This window comes from Phalacrocorax carbo, chromosome 1, assembly GCF_963921805.1.
Source record: "Phalacrocorax carbo chromosome 1, bPhaCar2.1, whole genome shotgun sequence".
Lineage (NCBI taxonomy): Eukaryota > Metazoa > Chordata > Aves > Suliformes > Phalacrocoracidae > Phalacrocorax > Phalacrocorax carbo.
This window is the reverse complement of record NC_087513.1, coordinates 13,171,716-13,191,309: the sequence shown is the minus strand read 5'-3', so window position 1 is coordinate 13,191,309 and position 19,594 is coordinate 13,171,716. Positions and strand designations below refer to the sequence as shown.

Here is a 19,594-nt window from a genome sequence, read left to right as displayed (position 1 = left end):
CGCCAGGGGATAAACAGAAAATTCAGCCTTTTAAGAATGAAATAGAATTGCGATGCATGCTTTAGTTGTCATGCACTGGATTTTCATTTGAATAATACAATAAAGGAGACAAAAAATTAAACAGATTAAACTGGAAAGAAAATTAAGAAGTTAAGAAGTGGCTTATTCAGTTGCCAATCCCTTTTCTTTGCATTTATGTACAATAGGATGTTTCCTTAAATCACCAAAGAACTCTAAAAATAATTATTTTTATTTTTATGGCATTGCTCATCTGAAGTATCTTGCAGAATCCTGACCCATTGTTCAAGTGTTCTGTATGCGCAATACACAACAGCAGCATCATATCCAATCAACAGCATTATTGCAGCACTACTGTATTCATGGACAGAGTGAAATATAGAGAACAAAATCCTTGCCTCTGTGGATGGCAACCAAGACCAAATTCTTTGCAGAGTGATATTGGTGCTTGTGCTGCCTGCAGAGAATGAACAGACAAGTTATGCTCATGTATTTCTGGCCTTGATGAGTGAACCCATGTAGTTAGTGCAGACTCTGACTAACTATACTCACCTCTTCCCTATGCTATCACAGAACTCATTTGTGGAGCTGGAGAGTGACGGGACGGTGAAGTTGAACTCTCTTTACTGGTAGTCTCACCCACGCTGTAGGACTGTGGCTGTTTTCCTCTGCTCAACCTTTTTAGTGACACAGAAAGAGGAGTAGTATATGGCCCAGATTTAACAAAGCAGCTGGCCAGAATCATGAATCTAACCAATGACAATGAGAACATAACCCAAACTCTGACTCCCAATCTTTTAAATAATCCTAAGAAGAAGGAAAAAAACACCAAAGGAAACCTACATGTGTGCTAAGGGACATATTTTAAAAGTTCTACAGTTGCTTTGATACAGTAGCTGCAAAATAATATTTGGCAAGATGATGTGATATTCTTCAGCTCCCAGAAGTTAAAATTGGCCTATATCATTCAGAATCACATTTTCATCTCACACTTGGCAGCACGTGTCATTGGAAAATAAGCTTGGAAGTAAACTTCCATGAGAGATTCATGGAGCAGTGGAGACAAAGCTAATGGAACATTTCACTGTGTCATATGTTTTTATAAGTGGAGATGAAGTGAAAAAATCCCTTCCCATCAGTCTACAGGGTCACTCTTTTCTAATAATCTCTATGTGGTTTTTTCTAGCACAGACACAGCCATCACCTTGAAAGAGGTAGGACTGTGTTGTTGCGACTGGCCACACCATATTGGCCAAGGAAATTGCTCTTTAAGTGTTCCCACGTTTTCTGTGGTCACTCTTTGGGTTATGAAAGGAGAATCAAGCTGTGAAGGGAGACTGCAGCACCATATGGAGTACTGTAGGGAGACACCCATTTCTCTGTCTGCCACATGGCAGTTCTGGGCAATACTGTCTGAACGGGGACAGTACACAACTCACGGGGAACAGAGCAGCTCTGCACAGTGATGTACACATATGGTGTGAACCAAAATACAGACCAGCCCATTAAAATGTTCCTCTCTCTCTCTAGCAAATCCCCCTTCTCTCCTCCTTCTGTGTTGTTACAACACTAAATTAGAAGCTCTTTCTATAAGCACATATTTAATGCCTATGATGGAGTACCTAGCAAGAAGAAAAGACATTTTAAACCTCGTGCCATGATCCTGCACCAGCACAGAAGTGGACTGGAAGAATGCAGCCCCAGAGCACTGCAGAGCCTCCTGTGCATGACTTCTGGAATAATCAGGCTGAGAGTCTAGTTTCCATAATTACTCATGGTTTTCTTATTTCTGTATAACTCTTCCACCTTCATTAATCCTCTGGCCAGCAGCGTGAAGCGCTTTGTGCTTTGACTTTAATGGACCTGACAACATTGATCTGTTTAAGCTTTAACTTTGAAGGATTGTTAGTGTTGTGCAGATCACATCTTTATAGGTGCTACATGGAATCACATAATGAAAGAATATTAAGCTGCTATAAACATCACTGAATTGTCTGGGGAAGTGGTGCATTATTTTACAAGAAGCAGAAAGTTAAGGCCTGTAGTAATTTAACAAAATTCTACCAGGGATGTAGAGAACTAAATTAATTCTCACTTCAACTCAGTGAAAGTTCATGACGATATTTCACTTGAGCAGTAAAAACTGCGCTTCAAGTTATTACTGTGCCTCTGTACCTTCCCTATGTAACTTTACTTATGTTCTTATCTAGTAGGTTAAAATCATCCCTCAAGCAACCTATGTTTTATTTTCAATGCCTAAGCCAGGCTAAGGTGGTAGTGTTCTTCTTCTTTTAAGATCAGTCACAGCAGAAATGGGGAAATAATAATCACTTCAGAAAAGGCTTCAAGAAATGAAACACAAAGCGATCTGCCTTTTTGTTTTAACTGTTTGTTTTTTGTTTTTTGTTTTTTTTTTTCTGGATTTAAGGTGATTTTCAATCTAAAACAATGGTCTGGTTTCAGATTGAGTATTAATCAAGAAATTGTAGAAAAGTTTCAATGTATCACACAATCCTGTATAAATTTATCTTTAGGAGTTACCCACACGTTCCCTCCACCACCCAAACAGCTTCACAGACAACTGCCACATGGTCTAATCCTGTGTTGTGTGCCCTGAGAGCAGGTCAATTGAGTCACTCAATGTGAGGATAAGAGGTGCATTTTTTGCTCAGAGCTTACTGTCTCTCCAAAACCATAATTATATCCTCTTAAAATTCAGCTTTTATCTAGTTTTTGGTAACTGTTTATGAGCACGGACACTTCCAAAGCAAAGTAAAAGACCAGTTACTGCACTTCACACTGCAGTCCATGCCACAATGTGTCCTTAACGATGACCGCAATGCTGTGAGCCTCAGGAAGCTCTTACCCAAGTCAGGAAGACTTCAGCCGTTCTATGAGAGCATGATCTGGCCTCTGGCCATAATGCATTTAAACACACGCCCTCAGCAACCCCTCCATGTTTCCAAATTCAGTGAAAATTACCATTAGAAGGTTGCAGTGACCAATGAGCTGTAAGAAATTTATAAGGGGAGTTTTGCCTTTTAAAAAGGAAAGTGATATACGCGGTACATAAATGTTTAATGTCTTTTTACTGAGCTCTACCCATGACCTTGAAAGGCAACTCTAAATGGGTTGTTCCTTCAGTACAAAACTTTGCAATCTTATTTCTAGAATTTCAGTAAGATTCTTTATATTTTGAAGTTGGTATTAGGTTTACTTGACCTAAAGTTACTAAAAGAAGATATATCATTGGCACAGTGTTATGGTAATATTGGTGTATGTGCATACTGCTCGCTGCCTGAAACCCTTATTGAAAAATGACAACGTCACTTCCCAGGTTTGTACTGAGCTAAAGGATAAAGCTGCACTTCAGTTTCCCCCATGATGCATCTGCACTTCAGGCCACTCCACTGTCTGATGGACAAAAAATATCAGGCACAAGAAGCAAAGACATTTGTATAACAAACCCTTCTACTTTATTTTTTCCACTTTCCCTTATGCTAATTTTTTTAAGGTTTCTTCTTTTGTAGAAGAGAGAACTTAAATCTGTAACCTTTTTTTTTTTCCCCAAAAACAAACCTTTATTCTTTATTCAGAATTTTCTTTTATGATGCTAATGGAGGATTATACAAGAACTAACATTTTCTTATGTTTATTATTGTTGCTCAAGTCTTCCACATTTAATAAAAGAGGGAGAAAGAGAGACAGTATAATTGCATCTTGCAGAAGCCTTTTCTTTTAGACTTTACAGCTTTTTCAGAACTTTTAAAAGAATTTCAATAAAATAGGAACTACTAACAGAAATAAATTATTTCAAGCACAGAGCTTGGATATTTTCCTCAACTTTGTAGGCAAAAAAAGCTCTTAGAAACACAGTGCCTCATGACTTCAAATATTTTTGGAAAAAATGGAAGCTAGTGGAAGCATGGTCACCACTAAATCCCTTGGATATCCTGGCCTTTATTCCATTTTTTTCCTCCAGTTCAGAATGAACAGCTCTGATCCAGGCCAGAAATAACCTTGCATCTTACTCAGAAGAGTCTGAAAAGTAAAAATCTCTACAAAAGCTCACCAGACGTATCAGAGTTGGGAGACGCAAATTGAGGATAATGACAGGAAAGAACAGGAGTAATTAAATGCTCTCTTTTTGTGAAGATGATGAAAGGAAAGATTTTTCTCCAAAATTCATCGCTGTCTTCCAGGACATGGCATTATAAAGTACAAAACCAGAATGACAACTATTCTCTGACAGCTTTAAAATCCAGATTACTAAATTGTTTCTGGCTCTAATTGCCATTTTCTGAGTCAGTACAATTTTAACTGTGTATTTAAATACTAGTGAGTTGGTGCCCAAATCTTGATATAAGTACAGATGCATTTGCATTGTAGATAAAAGTCACTGATGATCTCATGGCAAGTTTTGAAGCACTATAGGAAATTATCATTATTTTTGAAGCACACAAAGATAAACTAAAGATTAGATAATATATATTGTAGCTAACCTCATTCTACATGATGCACAGGGGAAAAAAATTCCTGCCCTATAGCCTTTGGTAATCGATGGGAAAATCTACATTATTTCACATATTCCTTGAATGAAATTCTGAATAGTAGAATGACTCACTACTCAGCTGTACATTTCACCATCTCCTCACAGGACTTAGATGGAAAAAATTAAAAGAGAGAAATATGAAACCAGCCTGATTTTTATACTATCCTGGCAAAGGTAGCTGTACTAGATTATCTAGAGGACATAAACCTTGAGGTATGTTTAGGAAAGAGCATTGCTTATTGTATGGACTAGACTTACAAAGTTCCATCACCTAAGCATTAGCTTTGGTGTAAGCCACCTTCTCAAACCTGCTTAAAGCCTACAGCCTCAAGTCATAATCTTCCTTTCTCTGCCCAGTTGCTGAAGGTTTGGAGTCAGCCACCAAAGCTTACTGAGCAGCGAGTCAGCCAGGGTTTAGTAATATGGAGTCAGCATCATGGGGTGTTTCCCTCTACTCTCCACCAGCAATGCTTTCAAACAAAAGCAATGACTTCTACTCTGCTTTGTATGGCACTTGATTTATTTTAGATGAACATCTAGAAAACGTACTCTTCAACGGACCCTAATGTTTGTCCTAATAGAATCAATCCTGACATGAGCTAGGACATTCACAGCCCGATGTTACAGGTGCTTAAGTACTTATATTGATGAGAACTTAACCAACTAAGAATTTTATCTCCCTGTAAAGTTAGATGGCAAAAGAACATGGATTTTAATGACCACAGATCTAGAGAAGAACCAAAAATCTAACTAATCCTACCTATGTCCCTCTGTGCTTCTAACCCTGAAGTCCTTTACATTGCTGTGGAAATATAAAGTAACTGGAGTATGAATAATAATGATGACTTTAGGCACCAATGGCAGTTTTTGACATACAAGCAACTACATCCTATTTCATTCTGTTCAGACACATGAAAACTTGGCACCGTAAGGTGTATATACTACCAAGATGTTGTTTTAGATGCAACAACACTAGCTGCTTCACAGCAGTATTCTGGTAGTGTTGGCCACTAAGTGAGTTTGATGTGCCAACTCAGACACCGTTGAAGAATTTGAATCTTTTAACCTTTTTTAAATTTGCTCTAGCACCTCCCAGATTTCGGTATTGTATTAGCAACGTCTTCTTTAATCAAAGATTGCCTCTTCTGCCTCTAGTTCCAAATTTTTTTAATTTTTATTTTCATCTGAAAAATGTTAACACAACCCATATTATTCTAATTTATTCTGATTAGTTAACAGTATGAGATTAAATTAATGTACAAAATATAATCTTCTACTATACACTTCTTAAATCATACAAAGCTATTCATAACAAGAAAATAAGAATGATTAGGTACTGATGTTGACAATATGTATGTACATGGGTTTAATGAGGAATGATAACACGTGCAGTCCACAGACTTGGTATAACCAAGTACATTCCAATTAGTGCAAGACTAATTCTTTGCCAAAAGCTGTAAAATAACTAGAAGAGTGTCAGTCCACCCGTAGTGCTTTAGATTACCTGCACTTATACACATAAAATGATTTTGCCATCATTTGCAAATAAATTGTTTGCATTTAGACATGAAAAGTAGAAACAAAGCATGCAGCCAGCTGGGCCTCATCAGCTGCAGCTGAGCAAAGCATGAGGAAACGAGGAGAAGCTGCACAATGATGGCAGACTGGGGGGCTTTGCACCAAGTTGTGCTAACTTTTGTATATTGCAACTATTAACTAAGAATGTCAACAACTGTATAACAGCATTGTATAGGGATGCATTCCTGATATCCCCTTTCTCCCAGTTGCTCCCTCTGGCAGGGCAAAAGAGGGAAAGCTTTTTTATTATACGAGACTGCACAGAACAGAACAGCTACACAGAGATTTACAGAAGATTTGCATGGATCGAATGAAAAGGCAGTAGCCCAGCTCTTCACTGCATGTGGTATCCAATACTGCGAAGGGAATAGAGCTGCTACAGCAGCCATGCAAGCCCAGTCAGGAAATGCAGGTAGCGCTGATAACCTTCCACCAGCAAAGAGAGCTTGCAGAGGCCTAGAATGACTCAACATTTGATGTATTTTAGTGGAAGACAATGCAGAACATCTCTAAAGGAACAAAAGAGATTTTACAGATGCTGCTACTACTACCAGGAAATCTGTGTAAAAACAGCTTCTGAAAGGAAAACTTTTCAAATCACCATTTTGAATGCCACCATAGTTGACATTTTTCTGTGAGTTAAAGGTCATTAAATGACAGGCTATTCTCTGGATTCTAAGAGCTCTTCAAGAAGGAGTACAGTGCAAAGTCCATTTGCCAATTAAATGAAGTCTCCTGTGAAATGAGTGAATTGTAGCAGGACACAGCTCTACTGCATAATTGCTGACACATCTGTGGTCAAACTTTCCAAGAAGTGCTCCACAACTTCTGCAGAGAATAAAGAAAGCATTATATTTTTGCAAGAACAGATGTGGGTTAGGGGTTGTTTTTGATTTAAAGTTTGGGGAAAAAAAAAAAAAAGATGCTTCTGTGTTTCTTTAAGATTAGAAAATGCTGAACGACAGGTCAAGCAGTCAGTACTAATATGAGTTGAAAAAGAAAGCTTACCAGTCAATCAAAAACAAAAACTGGAATCAGAAAATACAGGTGACTTGAAACAAGTGGTCGTGTGCATTTTGTCATTACCAGAAGGTCACTAGAACACAAGTAGAGACTGTGCCATCAGCAGCTTAGAGCGAATTTCATTCTTTCCTACATATAAAATGTTTTTGTGAGCAATGTGAAAGTATCTTAGCAACATAACACGGGGATTACTGATTGTTTCCACAAATATACAAAGGAAATGCAATGATAAAATGATTGCACATGTAATTTATTATTACGACATTGAATACTAAAAATATCTAATGTAACTGGAAAGCATACTGTTTTCTAGACCCTTTTATATATGTCCATGCCATCCTTCTAAAACTCAAAGACAAAAATTTTAATGCTGAAATTACAACACTGTTCTGCATTTAAATCCAGATTGCTGCTTTCATTTGAAATACAACATGGAACCTCTGCATTATTACAATTTTTTTAAACCAAAATATATTTCTGCATCTCCCCAGTAAGAACATTTCCCTATTCAGAATCATTGACATAAATTTGACAGAATGATTTGAATAATCCATATTAGATTGATAGCTAGTCGAGAGGTTGATGTGTTAATAACAGTAATACATTGGAAAAAGAAAAGTATATTGGGTAGAATCAAAACCTGGAGATACAGGAGAAATATAAATTTGTGACAAACTGTCATGGGACAAAACCAGGACAGTAGTACCCTCAGGATAATGGGAAATAAAAAGGAAAGGACTTGCAGAAAAGAGTTTTCCTTGTAACAGTTTTCCACCAGAAATTATAAATTAATGTCACCCCTACTGGTGAAACAAAGCTTTATTCACTCTTCAGATGACAAAAAGCACCTCTTTAACCTTAATTCTCTATTATTTTCCTCAAAATGATTTATTCTAACCAGGCTACTTTTGAATCTAAAACATGGTGCCACTAGAGGCACTAGTCCATTGACCTTGGCTTACGAGGAACAGAAGGTTTGAAATTCTCTCTTCTTCCATAGGAACCAGAAAATATGAGGGGTACCTTGTTCTCTAAAGGTGGGGGTATGACAAATATCTCAAAGCTTGAAAAGAAGCTTTAAAGTAGTCTCAGGTGTATGATCTCATTAATGCAATGTAGTTGTGACCTTTTTAAAGGAAGGGAGCGGTGGCACAGAGCGTTGTGTCTGAACAAATCAGCGAGAGCCTGGGCTCCAGCTGGTGTGAGGAGGCTATTGAACTGCATGTGCATTTCAGAGACATAGGTGTGAGCAAGCTGGTTATCTGGTGAACCCAAACTTGGCCACCTGCTTAACAATTTACATAAATTGCTCAATAAGCACCAGGTAATCTATTCACAAGGAAGTGCATCCTCACTACCGATTGTCTTTTGTTGTGATTGCAGACAAATGCCCCAGAAGAGAAAAACAAAAGAAGCCCATCCAGCCAGAATTGATATTGGACCTTTTTACTCAATGACGCAAATATGGATTTAGTAGCTCAATTTGGGAATCCAGTTCTGAATATCGATTCTTTTACACAACTCATTCTTTTTCTTTTCTTGCTATTGCTCTGAATTTCTAAAAGCAGCTGTTGGTGCTCCATGTTCACTGTTCAGTTGCTCATCAGATGAAAAAAAACACCAAGTATACTGTCTCTGGCAGTTTATCTTCTACAGACTGAGAGAAGACAGAGAGGAGTGGAAAAAAAAAAGCTTTAAATGATAATAAGAAAGAATACAAAGGTCACACAAAGACATGAAAAGCTCCAAAATGAAGTAGCTTTTTGAGGCCACTTCAATCTAAACAGTTCTAACATTCCCAGGTGGACTGCATTACCCATGCTTTATCACAAAACTTGTACAAACCCGCAAGTGCTTCTGCCTTTATGTAAAATACCTTAGATTCCCTCAAGAAAAAAAAAAACCACATAATTTTTTTACTTATTTGACTGTAGATGGAGGCTAAATTTATCCAGAGGGTATATTTTAAAATCTTTTAATATCAAGAAGGCAATTTAAAAAGATCATATAGTAAGTTAAAAATGGTTGAGAAACCATAGGAGTACTTATATTCAATAATGCTGCAACTTCTGCTAAACATATTTGTAATTTTCATAATTTCAAAGCTAGTTTTCTTATTTCAGGAAAAAGGTCAATAGTACATCTAAGACCTTCAGGCTAGGAAAGCCTACTGTCATAAGGAGATACAGTCTCTACCCAAACTTCAAGCTGCTTTAGGCAAGTCAAGAGCTATGACTTGTACTTGTAAAAGAAGTTAATTGTGGCCTCTTCTATTATTTGCTGTTCTTGTTCTGCAGAGACAAGGTACTTTATCAGATTTATGCTATTGCCCCTCTACTTTCCTGCTAGTTCTAAAGTAATCAATAAGATTAGTGCTATCATCAAAATTCATTTAAAACTGTCACTATCCTTTATCCTTTTGGTATCATGTGAATTAGAGAACTCATTTTGCAACACTAGAAAGCCTCCTCAAAGTTAAACGAAAAATGGATCAATTCTTGGGTGCGGGGGTGGGACGGGATGGACAACAATCAGCACAGGTATTGTAAGTAAACTTCTCATCTGGCATTACTATCCGGCATGCGTTGTATCACATATAAATAATTACAGACAGATATGATTAGCAACCCAAGCTGCTTGCCAGAGACATTAGTCTTTAAGTGATGTTAACCAGCATGTGATTTAAGGAAGACAGGTGATATTCTTTTGCAGGAAAGCTGATTAAAAAAGGTCAGGTGTGCAATTTCAGAACTTCTTCCTGCTTTTTTCACTGCAAAAACTTCTAGTGACTTTAGCGGCATTATCTTTCCAATTGGCAGTGCATCAGGTTACACGTTATACAAGTAATTTATATTGGCACTGAAGTATTAAAAAATAGAAGACTGACTTTGAATGAATTGGTTTTGAAAACGGGAGAGAAAAGCATGTTGTTTAAGGGAGCAGAAAGGAGAGAATAAAGGTGTGGAAAAAATGGGAGTGTGGGCAGAATTAGCAGTCTCCCTTTCCTATAAATGTGATCTGGGTGCAAAGACCTCAGAGGAGCACGAGCTGTTGTAACTGTACAGCCAATTAAATTATCCTAATGTCTTAATATGATCTCTTATTGGACATTCAAGACATTTTAAGTGGCACACAACTACTGCTCTTCATTTTGTCCTATGTCTTGTTACTTCATACTGCAGTTCTACCAAATCAGACACATTCGATCTCCCCTTCTTCCTGAACAGTATTTATTTTCTTTGGATACCTGTTATTTTAAGATAAATATTTAAAACAGGTTTATCAGTCACTGAATAGCTGAGAATTGATGTCCTTAATATGTAGAGCTGAGAAATTTCTGAGAAAATGTGACAGAAATTATGTGTGTTTTCTGTTTCATGACTAACAAACAGTACAATATTTTATATCAGTGTTGCTATTTGTAGGCAAAGTTTGGATATCCATTTATCCTAGACCTTAATTAAGATAAAATCGTAATTCACTTTGATAAATAAAAAAAAGGACAAAATTGGTCTTTGCTTGGATTCTTTTTCATCCACTGACATGAATGAAGCAATGCTTCGTGCCCACTGACTGAGAGGCAGTGGAGTGCCCATGTTAACCTTTACCACTCTGCTCTGAAACAGACAAAAAACCCCATAAAATTGCACGGAAAAGTCAATACGATGATGCATAAGCCAATCTCTTACAACCAGAAATTCCCAGCATCTTCAGAGAAACAGGTCAGCGTACCATGGACATTTCCAGGAGGTAGTTAGGAAAAATAACTGTAGCAGTGGAAAAGAAAGCATGGGCACCAGTTTAACCACCACTCTACCTTATGTAAGTCAACTTGGGCACTGTCTGTGCTGTGGGTTTATTTGTCTACTGTTCTTTGTCTCTTTCTTTAGGCTGTCAGTTATTTGAAGCAGCAACCTCCTCATCATCTTCTGGTACACATGGCTGTGCTGCTTATAGCACAGTGAGGCCCTCATCTCACATAATTACCTGTTTTGGTTTAATTTTGCCCAAGATACAAAAAAGGCTGAATATGCTTGCCAATGATTCTGCTTTAAGTACACCTTGGGGGGGTGCTCCATTTGATACACAACAACAAGAACATTTCCTTAGAGTTCTGCATTGCTCCATTCTGAGCCATCAAAGTCAAGTATAAGCAATAACTAACACTTGTCTGAAAGAGTAAAGTAGTCATTAAAGTTAGGTACTGTTATTTCCAGTGATGCAGACATTTCTTGGCAGTACGGTGCGCTAAGCACAGGTTATTTTATCCTAAGAATAGTTCCGTATGACGTCAAACTGGCAGATCTTTTAACTGACAATATCTGGACTTTCTAATTTGTTTCTTAAAAGAACAAAGCTTTGCACTGAATTTCCACACTTGAAAGATACTTTTGACACTGAACAAACTTACAAGAAAAATATATGAAACTACTTGCAAGTCTGTTTCACATATTCCCCTTTGAATGTTCTTGACTATATACTTTTTAGAAGAGGAACAAAGTATTTTACAAATGAAATCTTAAAGGCCTCATATTTGTCCAAATACAGATTAGTCAAATATATCTCACATCTTTATTCAGAGCAGCAGAACTACACACACAGAGCTTTTGAACAGGATGTACCCTCACCCAACATATATTTATTGCCCACTTGACTTCTGCCACTCTTTCCTCACCTTTAAATTCAGAAACTTCAGATTAAAATCTGGGTATGTAATTTGGATTTCCTTCAGTATTTACTCAATATTGTCATTCCCTTGTTATCATGATTATTATAAAAGGAATTAATACAAACCACTGTTCTATAACAACACCTGTTAGGTCCAACCCCAGGGAGGAGGAAAGTCTCATCATAACTCAGTATATACACACCCAGAGGTGCCTTACTTCTTCTGGCTGGTACCTGTGAAGACTGAATGACTATGGTCTCCTAATGTAATACACCTCTCTGCCAGAGGGAAAGACCCTGATTGTTTTGGAGATGGAGATTTCTTCACGGCTGAAAGCATAGAGTAAATTCCCCTGAGGCTGAGCATCCTCACCACCCTGCAGCAGTTTCTGCTTCAAGTAGAAACATATTTTATTGCTGTCAGTATCTCAAAAATTAAAAAAGAAAAACAAACAAAAAACCCCCACTACTGGCACTTACCTTTGCCGTATATGACAAACAAAAGCAAGTCCAGCAAAAAAAAAGGGGGCGGGGGGGAAATCACTGCATACACTCTCTTCTGGGAAGAGGTCTGGACAAACTGAAGTACTTTGTAATATATAAGACTTCAACAGTACACAACCAATACTGCAGCATGTAGGGTAAATGTATTTATACGAAGAACAGATTATAGTAGAACAAAACCATGTTTGAAAATGAGGCTTTTAAAGTCACTCAAAATAATCCAAGAATCTAACTATTTGCAGAATACGGATAAAAATAAGAAATCACAGGAGAAAGGAAGGATATTAAGTGTTCATAGGTTTTATATTTGCAGTTCAGTGTGTTACCTATATTCACCTAACACAGAGCAATCATAACATCAACAGACAAACTAAGCAAAAGAAGGAATTATTATCACTATTTTGTATGCGGGGAAGTACAGCACATGACAACTGCATTTCTTGCCTGTGGTCACTCACATATAGCATGTGGCTGAGTCACAAACTGAACTTTTTTTCCTTTGTTGCTGACAAATGTCTTAAACCATCATTCCCCCAGCTCTTCTGTGGTAATAGTAGTACTGCATTATCCAGTGCAATAACCCAGACCTCTCTATTCTTTCATCATTGTTGTTTTCTACATGCAAACATTAGGAAGGAAACTTCCTCATCCCCATGACTTTTTTATTTTCCCCCTTCTTTTTTTTTTTTTTTTTCCAGTTATTCACATTATCACTTCTGATATGTTGCCAGTGGAGGATGCACTTCTGGGATGCACCTGTCAGTGGTGCAAATCAGTGCAGTGGGACGAGTAATTCTCCTGAGCTATTGTCGATCTGAGGTTATATCCCAGATGACATCAACAGGAATCTCGTCAAATTAATAGATGACTTTTTTACTCCTATGAATCAGCTTGTCATTGTTTGACTTTTCCCAGCGCTGTTTAATGACAATGTCTTCCACTATCACTTCATATTCCCTGTCTGGAAAGGAAGCATACAGACTATTTTCAACTACAGCTCCACTACTTTGCCAGCTCTTAAAGTGGGATTTGCAGTTTCTTGGAAGGGCATATCAAAGGAGACAATTCTGACCATGACTGTCACTACCAAAACTGCTTTTCTGTCCCATACTCTCCCCAAAGCTTTATTCTGGTGATGACACAAAGTTAGAGCTATCTCTTCTCACATTAGCGAGGACTGGAAAGCTGCTTACCCACATGGCAACTGCAGTTTGCCCATAGCACTACCAAGCACGAGGTGCAGCATGACTATTTTGTTGTCTGCCCATGCCATTCATAGCCCTAATTTTGTTTTGTGGCCTTTCTCCAGGTCCCTGGACTTGGACACAGAGTGTCAGATACTGCTTACTTGTATTTAATGACTACCACTTCTTACCATGGCTATTTTTCTGTATTGTAGGACAACCTCAATGGATAGCGCTCCTAAATAACTCCAGGAATGTTTAGGGTATGAAAACTATGCTAAAAACACATTCAACAGGAAAAGGGGAAGAAAATGCAGGAGACAAACTTCAGTCAGGTCTCCCAAACTTGGAGACCTGTGAACCCTTTTTTCCCACGAAACTGCGTTTTGTCATTTCTTGTTTTCTGCTGAGATGCTAAGCATCTCCCTCATCTGTATTACTTTTGGTTTCCCAACACCAGAAGTCCAGTCCTCCTGCTTGCATTAAAACAAGACCTGTGCCCTGAGCGAATACCACTGCCCAGTCCTCCTAAAGAGTGCATATTTGTTTATATTCTTTGCAATACTGTATCTTTAAAAAAGTTTCAGTTTCTTGACCTTGTGTGTTGAAAGCTTTATTGCTTTTCTATCTCAGCTTCAAATTAACAGAACTTTTTCTTCATTTTCTTGTTTATGTATCAGTTTCATTACTGCTGTCACACAGCTCTGGGGACAGAGCTAGTTAACGGCTGCATCTCGACTGCTGCAAATACAATCGCACGTTCTGCCCTGGGATATATGCATGTAATTCCTGTTGACAATGCAGTGAAAATCAATTTCATATGGCACTGAGAACTGCAACCACTTATGGAAGGCAGCATTTGACTCTTAGATTTATACGGTCATTTCTAATTGGGTAGAAAGTGGCACCGCATTATTAAAAATAGAGAAAAGCAAGGATCACAAACCCAACCAATTCATCCTATCCACAGGGCCACAGTTTCCAAGGGCAGAATTGATCCATTATCCTCATGTCATGCTTTTCTTGCCCAGCCATCCTTCGGTGCACTCAGGGATGTACACTTGCATAACGTTCAATTCAAATTCTCATCCAATAAATACTGCCTTACCTGTTCTTAACTACATTTGTCTTATCCTGATTTAAAACAGGTATGGATTTAGTTCTCTGCTTCCTAGTTTCACAGAGAATACTCACCCAATTCACATTAAGTGAAAGATGTCTCAGTCTGACCTAGAAGGCTGAGAAACCAGTGGTCATGCCCACTGCACTGCTAGGGCCAGTGCTGTCAGACTGAACAGAAAGCAAAGAACAGTAAAAGCTCAATGTCAAGGACTCTCTTATAAAGGTTCTCCTGGTTTCACTGGCAATTTTACCTCTATAACTGAGGAAAGACTGTAGGTGCATTTTTAAAGGGAAAAGGTTGCCACCTATTTCTCAGATTTTTTTTCGTTTTCTGTTACAATCTCGTCATTGGAAATAAAGGCTATGTTTCATGCTGTTGGCTTTCTCTCTCTATTTTTCCTGCACAAGAATTTGACTAAACTGAATGTTGCTTTTGCTGTGTTGGCATCCATTGCAAGATTTGGAATAAATACATGGTTAGTCTGTACCCATTAAGTGAACTGGTGGGCAACAGCACAGTCAGTTAAATATTACTGCTGCATACTAAAGAAATACCCCTACCAGTTGTAAAGTACACTGTTTGGACAGCTAACCATTACTCTTAGCCCTTGTACAGAGCTTCAGAAAAAAAAAAAAAAAACAACAAACAAACCAAAAAACCCCTAATTGCACAAAGCAGAAAAAAAGCAGAAAAATTTGAATACCAGCACCCTTGAAAAGTGAGCTCATGGTTCAAAAATTAAGTTCAATGAAAAAAAGAATAAATTTGAGAACATTTTCCCTTCTACATATGAATGCTGGGGATAGAATAAAATTGCATTAAAAAAAGATTTACCTCAGTCATGATTGAGAGAAATTCGAGTTGCAATCTATGTGATGGTGTTCTTTTAATTTACCTGGTTATGGAAACTTCTTTAGCTAACTACATATTACCCTGTCTGAATTTGTTGATTTCTTTATTTTAAAATAGCTGCATTTCAGGAGGGCTACTTTCATAGGATTTTCAATAAAATTTCAAAGAAGATATGCCACTCAGGCACTATATTTTTTCTACCACCACCGTTGAAGAGGCTCTTCCACTTTATACAAGAACATGCCTGCTTACCTAGCAACTCAGGAGCTGTCATCTGCACTGCTATATTTATGAAAATCTGGTTCTTACTTAGTTAAAGATGCTCCATATGTAATAGAATAACGACCTAAGAATCTAACCACATAAAATGACACAGAAGGTGGATAAGTCGTGGCAGAAAGGAAAGATAATATTGTTTATAAGTTCCAAATTGTGGTCTTTGAGGTTGTAGTGCTACTTTTTGAATGATTGATTTCCTTCTGTGAGTACTGTATTTCACTTGACAAATGAGAATACTTTATTATTGCCTTGATTAAAAACCAAACCAAACCAAAAACTACTCATCATGCCCATACTGTCAACAGACAGTATCTGTTACATGTGTGCAGTAGTTGTAATATTGTTGGGTTTTCTTTCTTTTTAATCTGGTTCTCTGTAATGACATGATGAGAAAATGATGTAATGACAAGCACGTGCTGGGGCTGTAATAAGTATACTCCTATGCTAATACCCCCAGACATCCTAAGAAGTGGGACTTAATCTCAAAACATCTTGTACTCCAACTCTGATGTTTCTCAGCACCTAATTCATCATAAAGCTCACATAAAGCTAATGGTTTTGGTTACTTGCATATAGGTAATAATATCTTTGTGTTTTTCTCCATCTTCCTTTCTAATCAGGGCTGAATGGCACTCCTGAAATGAAGACTTTATATTTATTTATCTTCAGCTTCCAAAAGAAAAGGGAACTGCTTGATCATCTTTTTCTGGTGGAGCTTTTCAAAGCTTTGTTCTTTCATGTAATGAAAGAAAAACATAGAGTAGCATTCAAAACAACACAGCTTTCAAAGATCATCCACACATTACCATATAAATAGCACAGTCACTCACTCAGTATGGCCTACCTCTGCCTATCATTCCAGGGTCAAGCCTGCAAGTTCAAAGGCGCACCCTTTTTTTTGCCAAAGCCAGAAGCTATCTTTTTTTTGTCTACTAAGCAATTATTTTATGAAGGAAGAATTATGGAACTGGAGTTCACTTTAAATGATATATTGCCTGTCAGCCACGTAGATCTTTACTGAAAGGTGTGGCCCGGACAGTCAAACACAGCTTATGTTACTCTGCTTAATTTCATGTCCACTGCAGAAATAGGTGAATAATGTCAATCGCTACAAAAATAATTTCAGAGGTTTCAGAATGTTTCAGAAATAGATACCATTGACTTACACGATAACAAAAGAACATGTATGCAAGACAATACAAACTTTCACTGCCATGTCTGCAGCACCTAAACAACAAAATTTCCTAGTTTATATGTTTCCTCTGTTGCCCTACTGCATTCTAAACCCCGTGGTATTATTTTGTAAAGTATAATATTGTGAAATACAAGGCAGATCAAACTCTCTCTGTTGGATATCAGTTTAACCAGCCCAGAAAACTGCTTTTTTTTTTTCTTTAAACAGAAAACTGCTTTTTTTTTTTTTTTCTTTAAATTTGTGCTTTTTAAAACACTTTCTACTTCTGCAAGGGAAAGAAAGATTGTTATTCTAGAGCCACAGTTTCCGTGAACTACAACTTTGAAAACACCATGCAGTTTCAGAAATTAATTCAGCATTAGACAGTTCAGTTTCTCAGTAATGATGTGGAAGGCATGAACTAAGCCACAGATCTGTTCCCGGGAAGACTGCTTTATCTACAGTCCACCTCTTAATGCCTTGCAAATGGCCTCAGCAGCATTAATTCAGATAGTCTGCTGCCACTTTAAAAACCAGATTTGTTCATCTCCATCGTACTCACATGGCACTGTGCGGAGGTAGAGATTGTCTCTTATGATCTGCTGGAGCTCGTGGTCTACCGAACCTTTCTGGAACCGTAAATTGAGGTAGTGACGAAGGTCCTTATCAACAATGCCTCCTGTCAAGAAAAAGACAAATGAAAGCATGATTTAAAAATATATTGCTTTGATGGAAGCAATGAATCACTAGAAAAGTCTCAGTGGCTCATTTTCCTTCATGTTTCTGTCACGATGGATGACAGAAGCACAAAAAGCTTTCTGGTTAAGGTATGCAGTTGGTATAATATTACTTAGTATCAATAATTCTAAAGGTTAAAACAGTTAATGACAACTAACTCGCTAAATCTGTACAGTTCCAAAAATATATGTAGGATTATAGACAGATGTGTCAAATTTTTTTCTGCACAAACTGGAACATATTGTTGTTATATAACTACCTAAATATATATCTAAATAGTACATTATTAGGTATTACGTTCCCCATGACCTTGTAACAATTTCCCACCTGCTTATTAAACCAAAAAACCTTATTTCAAAATACCTCTGTAATGTTCAGAGTTTTCAGTCTGAGTGTAACCAGAATAAAATGCAGCTGGACTTAATGATCATATGAATATTACATAATCTTTTGTGCTATTTCTTTCTAACAGCACTTACATACAAAAAAGATACTACAGCACATTAGGTTACATATTTTATTTCCACCACTGAAAAGTGTAAATAGTCTTAAACCATCCCAGCACAACACTGAAACATGGGAAAAAATTTGAGTTAAAAAACTTGCTTTTGCCATTTTTTCTATAATTTTAGGGTAAAACAATTTAAAGTATTGTTTAGGCACTGACTGGTGTGTCAAGTTCCACTATTAAAGGCATACTTATAAATCTAATCCAACATGATAAATAAACATTTCTCTACATAGTTCCTCTCCACTTCTTTTAATCTGGAGTATGGATCATGTTTATAATTGTGGAAAAAAAAGTCTATAAATAACTGCATTTTCTCCTTCTCTGAAATTTTGATATAAGAAAAATATAGAAAATTATTACTAGACTGAGTTCTGACATATATTCCTGAGATAAAAAATTGCAAGCAGATAGATCCTTAACTTGTTGCTTCACACATTCAACCTTAAAACATTTTTTCAAATAGCATTTACTATTGAACCCTCTGCAAAATCTTATTGACTTGGACTATATAAAGATTTTCCTGTAAAAAGGAACAAATAACATTCCTACCCAATTATTTGAAAGTCACCGCAGACCACAAATGGCTATAAATTAAAATATATTTCTTGTTACAGCTATTCCTATTTACCTGCCAGTTACACGACCATAATCTTATTATGGCTGCTCTTTGTCAATAACTTCAAAAGCTTTTGTTCCAGAATTATAAAAAGCTTATAAATAACTTCTGTCATCTTTAGCTAAAGGCAAAACCCCAGCTGCCTTTCATAATCAAAAGGAAAAAAAAAAAACCCAAAGCCCCAACTTGTAACAGACACAAAGAAATACCTCTGTGCCTGGTTCCCAGGGGCTGAGAACTTCCATACAGATCGCAGTTATTCCAGGATCCCAGCTGCGCCACTTTTAGCCTACTACCTTGGTACCACTAACCCTGTTTCTAGCAACGGGCTCTGTTTGCAGACCAGACCATCCTTACTCCTGCTAACTTCTTATGAGAAGGCGAGGGCTAGAGGAGGCTGCAGAGAGACGCTCTTCTGATCAGAATGAGATGTCCTTTCTGATCGGCTGCAGAGAGTAAAGGTCCTGCAGCTCTTGCTCTTCTCGCTCTAATATACGGAACATGCCCAGTGATGCAGATGCTTTCTGGCAGCCTGAGAAAATGCCAGCTCGAGAGCAACAGCTGTAGCCTGCCCACTGACATAAACCTGAATCATTCAACTTATGACATAAGTAAGTTTAGGAACCTACACAGATTTCTGACCCTCAAAATGCATTTTTTGTTTACAGACTTCTGCTTCAAACACAGCCATCTACTTCACCATGTGTTAACAAATGCTTTAAAACCTCCTAAGCACTTCATAAAAAGAGTAATCTGATATTTTTGGCAAATTTC

The 19,594-nt window shown here is 37.4% G+C and overlaps 1 protein-coding gene across 6 annotated transcripts in view; it reads right to left on the bottom strand.

The window, feature by feature from the left end:
• The window catches only part of MAGI2 (membrane associated guanylate kinase, WW and PDZ domain containing 2), a 764,477-nt gene that overhangs the window by 516,723 nt on the left and 228,160 nt on the right, over positions 1 to 19,594 (bottom strand). For all 6 annotated transcript variants that reach the window (XM_064444109.1, XM_064444078.1, XM_064444093.1 and 3 more), the window contains exon 2: positions 17,518 to 17,634. In XM_064444109.1, the coding sequence (XP_064300179.1) occupies positions 17,518 to 17,634 (117 nt within the window). The remainder of the gene's footprint in view (positions 1 to 17,517; positions 17,635 to 19,594) is intronic.